The sequence below is a fragment of the Brassica oleracea genome, chromosome C6 (assembly GCF_000695525.1).
Source record: "Brassica oleracea var. oleracea cultivar TO1000 chromosome C6, BOL, whole genome shotgun sequence".
Taxonomy (NCBI): Eukaryota; Viridiplantae; Streptophyta; class Magnoliopsida; order Brassicales; family Brassicaceae; genus Brassica; species Brassica oleracea.
The window spans coordinates 38,093,624-38,101,380 of record NC_027753.1 but is presented as its reverse complement, the minus strand read 5'-3'; the positions used below and the strand labels follow the sequence as shown (position 1 = coordinate 38,101,380).

Below are 7,757 nucleotides of genomic sequence, written 5' to 3'. Positions count from 1 at the left end.
ATTTCGTCGTCGTCAGCTCAAGTTCCCGGGAGGTTAAGGCTCCGTCAGTCTTACGTCGCCGGCTTCAGCGTCTCGAGGGTGGTTGTTTATTCGAGTATGGGCTCTGGTCATAGAGCGGGAGAGGTTTCTTCGGGTAGTGAATTTTAGGGTTTGTATCTTCGCCGTCGAATGAGCTTTCCACAGTGGGATGATGCTCTCCGACAGGGCTTCAGTATGGTGAAGAAGAGATGTGGTTTCGGTGGAGGCTCGAAGGGATTAAGAGCTCCGGTGATTCGAGGATTCCAGCGGTTGGGTACAGTAGCTTGGGAAGGCGGAGACGGTCGGGTCGAGGCGGAGCGACGCGTGGCGCACTGACGGTCAGGATCTCCACACGTGGTGCGCTTCAGCCTCCTCGACGCACGCGTTTCCAGAGTCGGTTGGTATCGGGCTTGGGCCGGTGTAGCCTTGTGGCCTTTCGGTTTGGTTTGTTTTGTTTGGTTGCCCGTTTAGTTTTATGGGCCTGTGTATTTGGGTTTCGGCCATTGGGTTTGGCCCGTATTTTTTAATAAAATCAAAATTTGATGGAAAAAAAAAGAATAGTAGAGTAACAGTCAGTAAATTAAATAATTAGTCAAATAAGAATTGTCTAAAACATTACGTGGCTAAAGGTGAAGAGGCAGTAATATCAACGGACACGGAGGAGACAGAACCGAACTGGAGATTGGTGTAGATTCTGGTCTGAGCCGTTGGATTTTGAAAAAGCTCTTCTCGGAGACAAATCTTTCTATGTGACGTTGCACACATTTTTGTCTTTTACTGGTTTTACCTACATGACAAATCTTAGACCGTAGGATTCGGAAAATTGCCACCACTTATAATCTAATCGTAGGGTCAGCGAGCGTCTTCTACGTGATCCAAAACATTGATAATGTAAAATAAAAGCTACAGAAATGAGCTTTTATCATCTAGTGAGTGTTTTTTTTGTGAAGTACAATCTATTCTAAACTGTTGGATTCTACTTTGTCCAGAATCTAGTAATAGCTGTACGGCTCGTGATTTTCTTATATAGTCTAAACTATTAGGAACTTATCACATTGGTGTGGACATTATAATACTTTTACATTCTTATGTTATAGTAAAATTTCATGCATATACTTCCAAGCTAGTGGAGTAGTTCAACTTTATATCTTTTTCAATTTTTACTTTTTTTTTTCATCTGAATTTTATGAAAAGGCAAAAGCCCGAAAACAAAAACCAAACAACAAAGCCCAACTTCTAAAAGCCCAAAGCAATGGACCAACCAAAAAACCCAACAACTAAAACACGGCCTACGGCCCACATCACCTAGTCGGACAAACCGAGGAAAACACGCCGAAACGTGTGTTGAATTTAGCGAAAGAAAGAGACACGTGTCAACCTCTAACAACAAGAGAAAACACGTGACTCGCAACCAAGCGCCACCACCAAACATGACCGAACAACCGCGAGAAACGCCGGACCACGTCGGAATCAGAACCACCACTCGGAATTCAACCAGGACCTTAACCAGAGCCACCGAATCCATCTCCAATGACTGTATTGGAAGATTGCTGGAATCAGTTTCTTCAAGCGAACGTTTTGGAGAGTTCAATCGAAATCGAAAACGAAATCAAAATCGAGATCTCATCCAAGGTCAGGCCCACGCACACCACAAACTCGTCACTCACCTTGATCACACCCGAGGAGAACAAACAAGACCAACCCAAACATCTGATACTATAACCGGCGATCACCACCACAAAAGCTTCATCGTCGTGAAAACGAAAGCCGGATAGTTCCGCCAGAGAGAGCGCGAACCACCAGAAACAAGGGCCGGCTACACGCCGTCGAGAAGACCACCGTGTACCAGAGTCGAAATTCTTACGCCGTCGAAGGGGCGACCGCAACTCTCAATCTCTCGAAACAGAGAGAGAAGAGAGAGAAAGCCCGCTTTTTCAAATTTCTACTTCTGACCCGAAGTTTTTTTTTTCTGAAAGTATTTTATTAAAGGGACAAAGCTCAACCGGGACAAAGTCCAACCCGAAACAAAAGCTAAGGCCTAAACAATGCCAGATTACAAAACTCAATGGGTAGTCAGCCCAATAAAGAAAAACCGTCGAGAAGGGTAAAGGGCAGACGCCTCACCACGTGTACGATCGACGCACGATTCAGGATACACGCGTCAAGACGAAGCCACACCTCCTCCGGAAAAGTTACGTCGGAGCGCTGGCAACAGCGAGACAAATCTGACCCGAAGTTTAAATACATGATAGCTTCGTTTAAGCTGGTAGAACATACGGATAGATAAGATAACAACATCTATGTCTCGATGGAAAACAGTATGCCAATCGATTGAGATTGCGTGAGTTAACGAAACTCTAAAATGAACATAATTATCTAAGTCCCTACACTAGAAAATAATGCAATCTATATGCTAATTTTTTCTTCTGGATATATAATGAATGTCTGCTATCTTCTACACTTATCTAATAGACTAGTGACATTGAAAGTAACAAGCCTTCAAAAGGACTCCCAATAACAAAGTATTCTCAAGTAAATTATCTAAAATGTTTCTTCTTTTTCTCACTGATTTTTCATAGGTTTTAATTTTCTTTTGCTGTCCAATATAGAAAGGAGTGGGGGAACAATTAGACAAACAAGTACACATTTTAATATAATACACAGATGACTATGGGGTAACACATTTTAATATAATATACAGATGACCATGGTAAGTCATCCACAAATGTAATGTACTATAGTACTCGTGACAGATACTAAATCAATAAACTATATAACATGGAATATGGTTAAGAGATGGTGATAATAATAATAACAAGAGAAGTGTGATCCACGTAATCAGTTAGTAGCTATCAATTGAAAACTAAACATAACCACTAATTGTTCAAAATGTTGGGAGAAAAGTTGACGAATCCTCTTCTTTTTTTCTGCGATCTTATCTCTTTCCAAATCCACATAAAGAAAACTAGTTTTTGTTATTTGTTTGTATATCAAAAAGTGATAGACACTTGTGGGAAGAAGGTGAGTAAAAGGTGCAGAACACTGTTGACCGACCTGAACTATAGCCAATAGCACGTGGTCGAAGTAAATAAAGGAAGGTGATACTATTTATACATATAGCATTATCACCATTTATACATATAGCATTAGAAGAAAGGATGTTACATTACAATCTTATTAGCCACAGCTTCTGTGTTGTTAAGAGAAACAAAAGAACAGAACTAGAAGTGTAACTAAAATAGATTCAAGAATACAAACATAATTAGCCAAAATATATATTTAAAAAAACACACACAGGTATTGAGAAGCTATGTCTACTCTTTCTTCTCTGTACTCTCCTTGCAATAATCAACACTTAATTATACAAAGCCTCTCTTTTTTTTAGACTGAGCCATAATCAAGACCTCCCCAGCTGAAGTGTGACCCTTGTCTGACGATAGGGAAAGCATGCATAAACACGCAGACGCAGACACAGACGGTAGCAACGGCAACCATTGAGTGAATGATCCGAGTTGGAAACAAGCGACGTGTGCCTGATACCTTCTTCTGATACTTGAGGGCCACGCTTGCGCATGTGTTGCAAGATCTTTTGAGATCCGAGCTTAGCCTCTTACTCAAACCAATCTGGTCGATCCCGTTTTCGATGTTTAAAGATACTTGACCGTTTCTCTTGTCTGCAAGTTTGCGAGACACCAGGGTGTTGTAACCGTGGTTGCTCCTCATTGCAGCGTAGCTAAACGGAGTCTGTCCACTTGCATCTATTAACGTATTCCAAGAGGACAATCCAATCTGAAAAAAAAAAACAGTAACAAAAGTGAGAGACTCTCACCAGAAGAGAGAGTTCTAAGAGTAGAGAAACTATTATTACCTCTTGTGGATCATTAGTCAAGACATCAATCATATCCTCCGAGCCAGAAGTAGAAGCAGCCAGATGCAGAGGCGTGATACCACCAGGTCCCTTGACGCTAGGCAAGAAGATGAACCTTTTAGCACTGTAATGAATCAGCGTCTCCGCCATCTTTGTGTTCTTCCTTTTGACAGCTCGGCTCAGCAGCTGAGACTCAGCCAACATATCTAAAGACTCTTTGCTCATCACACCGTCTCTCTCCACTATCATATCCAGGAGGGCTCTCACGAGAGAAGAGTAGTCTCTCTCAACAGAGCTTACAAGCAGAAACTTGAAGCGAGAGAGGGAGAAGTCTGATTCGGATCTACATTTCTTCTGAAACAGCCAACCGAGCTCGTTCAAGAAGCAAAGAACTTCTTCTCTTGAACTTGGATGAAACTCATCTTCAAGGCGATTCAGCTCTTTGCAAATGGTGGTGTTGGCGATAATCAAAGGGAAACTATCGCTTCTGAATCCATTCTCCACCTGTGTGTTGGACACATTAGCTTAGTGTTAAAACTAACATCTTCCAAAACTATGTTAGTTCGGTTATTTCGAGGTTTTACCTCAAGGAAACAGCGCCCCAGAGAGCCAGAGGTATTGACTTTGAACCTATTTACATTTAACTCATCATATTTGGTGCTTCTATGCGCCGTTCCAGTTACTTCCACTGAGGTATAGTTACCCATATGAGCGCAACGGAAACTGCATCACAATAACCTTAAAGGTTAGAACAAAAAAGAAACATAAACATGAGAAGAAATGGCTAAATCGCTGATACCTGATTCCATCATTAGTCAAGCTTCTTCCTCTTACTACCAAAGTAGTTTCTTCACCGGCTACAACAGCCACAGGTGACACCGTGATCAGCTCTGGTGAACTCAGCGTTCTCCAAGATTTGCTCAGACGAATTCTACCTGTAACATTGCATAGAGAACACTAAGTTATTATCTTGCAGACTATACGCACCAACGGAGAGAGAAGTAGCAGCTCGTGAGCGCCTCACCATGTTTGTATGACGCGAGCTGTCTGCCTGTGTTGACTAAAAACCTTGTGCTGCTCCAAAACTCTGAATCTTGAACCAAAGAACTAACTCGCTGCAGCAAGTTTTCTTCAAGCTAAACGAAGAAGATACAAAACCCCATCAGTAAGAGCAAACTCGAATACTATTAACAAACGTATTCAAGCAAATCAAACTCACTTGTTCCCAAGCAGAAGCTGACATTGCCACATAGACAGATAGAATAACACAGCCAGGCCTAATATAACTCTCCATTTCTGATGGAATGCTAGAAAGCCAGCTAGAGATCTGTTAAATTAAGAGTTTAGCACAGTTAAGATCTTAGGACTTAATAAGGGAGAGCAAACAATAATTCTATTACCTCGGTTCTCAATGTCCCAGGGAGCTGACTAGGATCTTTTCCAAGCAGTTTGAAAACTATCTTCCCTGTGCGGTCCTGTTTAAAACACACATGAAAGTAGGCATTAGACCTGCTCTGCTAAGATGTTGACAATGTAAATGTGGTAATCTGCATACCTGAGAATCAGAGTTTAAGCTGGGAGGTGAATAATCCGAACCAGACGAAGCATAACTAGGATTTGCAGCAGCAGCTCCTCTGTTTGATCCACCAAAAAGCTCTAAAGGCAAACAACTATTCCTCGGACAGGGACTAGAGTTTTTGCAATTGTTAGATCTCATGGTTTCAGGAGACGTCTGCATTGGGAACAGCTCCTGCATGACCGGAGACGATGACGGTGATCTATCTTCCACAGGGTTGCTGCTCGCGGAGGAATAGTACTTCCCTAAAGATGCAACCGTTGGTTGTTGCCTCTCATCCTCTGGAGAAGAGGTGAATAGTTGAAGAGACAAGCTAGAAGATCTAGTCTCCTGAGAAGGAGACGGGTTGTTGCTGCTGCTGGTTCTCTCACCTCCCACAAAAGGAGGAAACTCCAAAGTCCTCTTTTCTAAATTGGTTGCAGTAGCTTGGTCAGGTGAAGTTAGCTTAGTCTTATCATTGCTACCAAATCCTCCTTGAGATAAGAACGCTATGGCCTCAGGTGCAGACGAACCTAGAGTGGAAGAGAGAACAGCAAGCAAGTCCATTGTAGAAGGAGAAGAAGAGGCCGCCCCATTCACATCATTTCGTGAGTTCATAGGTTGATCAAGATTTTTCCTCGCTAAAACTCTGATACTGTTCAACTTAGAGACAAGATCCATAGGGAGAGGCAACGCATTGATCTTGTTGAGTATCTGAAGAAGCTGCTCTCTTTGCGGCACTGCTGGAGATCCATTAGGTTGAGTACCGTTCCTACCTGCAAACACACAAACCAAGAATGAGGTTTATTCCCACTAACATCATCACCAGAGAGAGGAGAGAGAGAGAGAGAGAGATGTTAACCTTGTGCACAAGCCAAAGCTGTTAACAAAGCCATAACATCCACATTAGCTTTGTTTTGATCAGAAGCTGCTACAACCCCACCAGATGTAACCTCCTCCGGCTGAGTTTTCCTTCTCCTCCTGTTATGTCCAGCTAACCTCCGCCTGCAGCTTCTCTTCCCCTCGTCAAACTCGGAAAGAAGATGAAACCTAAACCAAAAGATCTAAATTAAGACTTTTAAATCATATTTTCAGAAGGAAAAAAAAAACAAAGGTTAGATTCTTTCAACCTGCTACACTGTTGGCAAAACCTCTGCATCTGATTCCCAACAAGAGCTTTGGTAGCTTTACTGTGAACCTCGCACACCTTATGTCTTCTGTGATAGTCCTTAGCAACTGATAGATCTTCGTTACAGTTATCCACCTGGCACTTGGGGTAGTTCCTCCCCGGAGATCCAGACTTAACCTTCTTGCTAGGTCTGGTGGTCTCTTCCACGGTGCTTAGATTCAAATCAAGACCTCTTATTTCTTCTCCTTCATAACTCAAACCTCCGTTGTTGTTGTTGTTCGCATTGAGATCAAACTGCGTGCCGTTCCCAACCTGAAGATCAGACTGTTCAGCTGCCTCTACAGGTTTAGCTTCGAATCTCTGACTGTCCCATTCCCACATCTTAGGGTTCCAATCGTTCTGTGGCTGAGGAGGGACAAGCCAGTACGGCTGACGATTCGACATCTGGTAATAAAGATCTCGTTTTCTCCCTATGGGATGGTGAATTGAGACCGGACCAGCTACTTGAGGACCCACCTCATCCATCTCTAACGACCTGAATCACTCAAAAAAAGCTCAGTGGTTGGAATTGAAACAGACAGAAGACAGTTAAAGTCTTTCTCTTTTGGGAAAGTTTAATTGTCTGAAACTAAAACTAGAGGAGACTTTTGTAATAGAACGAATCGACGTGTACCTTCAGAGAACAAAAAACCCTTTTCTCCGATCCAACGAAATCGAATCGAACAATTAAGAGGGCTTCCCTTCAGAGACTCCCAAAAAAATCGAATCTTGGCTTCAAAAAATTTCAGACTTGTGGAAATGATTAAGGAACGAAAGGGAATCGAAAGTTTAGTTCTTTTGTTTTTCTGGGGAAGCTTCGTCTCTCTCTCTCTCTCTCTCTCTCTCTCTCTCTCTCTGTGTTTCAGTCGTCTTCGACTTTCTTAGCTTTTACTACAAAACCTTTTCTTATGTTTTTGTTCGGTGATGGCACAAACTGTAAATTCGGAGAAACTGAAGGGCGTTTCTGTAATAAAAAACTCTTCGTTTTTGTAAATAATCCGAGATTCGTATTATTATTGTTTGTTTGCATTTTATTTTATTTTTGTATTCACCATTGAATTGAATTCCTTATTTTCCTATCAACCATTGACGACATACATTAATTTTTTATTCAACAATAATGATATCATGTGGTGAATTAAGAAAAA

The 7,757-nt window shown here is 42.0% G+C and overlaps 1 protein-coding gene across 2 annotated transcripts; it reads right to left on the bottom strand.

Moving 5' to 3' along the window:
- Positions 1 to 3,145: 3,145 nt before the first annotated feature.
- LOC106300219 (squamosa promoter-binding-like protein 16) lies at positions 3,146 to 7,499 on the bottom strand. 2 transcript variants are annotated; one of them, XM_013736317.1, is made up of 11 exons: positions 7,244 to 7,499; positions 6,572 to 7,105; positions 6,304 to 6,491; positions 5,442 to 6,217; positions 5,287 to 5,361; positions 5,106 to 5,213; positions 4,911 to 5,022; positions 4,686 to 4,821; positions 4,471 to 4,609; positions 3,887 to 4,390; positions 3,400 to 3,807 (listed from the first exon to the last, which is right to left on the bottom strand). In XM_013736317.1, exons 2-11 carry the CDS (start codon positions 7,093 to 7,095, stop codon positions 3,400 to 3,402), a joined length of 2,970 nt encoding a protein of 989 aa, XP_013591771.1. In that variant the 5' UTR covers positions 7,096 to 7,105; positions 7,244 to 7,499. The 2 variants fall into 2 exon arrangements, with proteins under 2 accessions (XP_013591772.1, XP_013591771.1); XM_013736318.1 differs by lacking the exon at positions 7,244 to 7,499 and having other exon boundaries at positions 3,146 to 3,807; positions 6,572 to 7,095.
- Positions 7,500 to 7,757: the final 258 nt, after the last annotated feature.

Bases quoted from the DNA above. Each gene is read 5' to 3' on its own strand.
- LOC106300219 (XM_013736317.1), bottom strand. From the start codon at position 7,095: ATGGATGAGGTGGGTCCTCAAGTAGCTGGTCCGGTCTCAATTCACCAT. The intron at 5,362-5,441 runs GTATGCAGATTA...TGTTTTAAACAG, and splicing joins GCTTAAACTCTGATTCTCAG to GACCGCACAGGGAAGATAGT. The intron at 4,610-4,685 runs GTATCAGCGATT...ATTGTGATGCAG, and splicing joins TTGACTAATGATGGAATCAG to TTTCCGTTGCGCTCATATGG.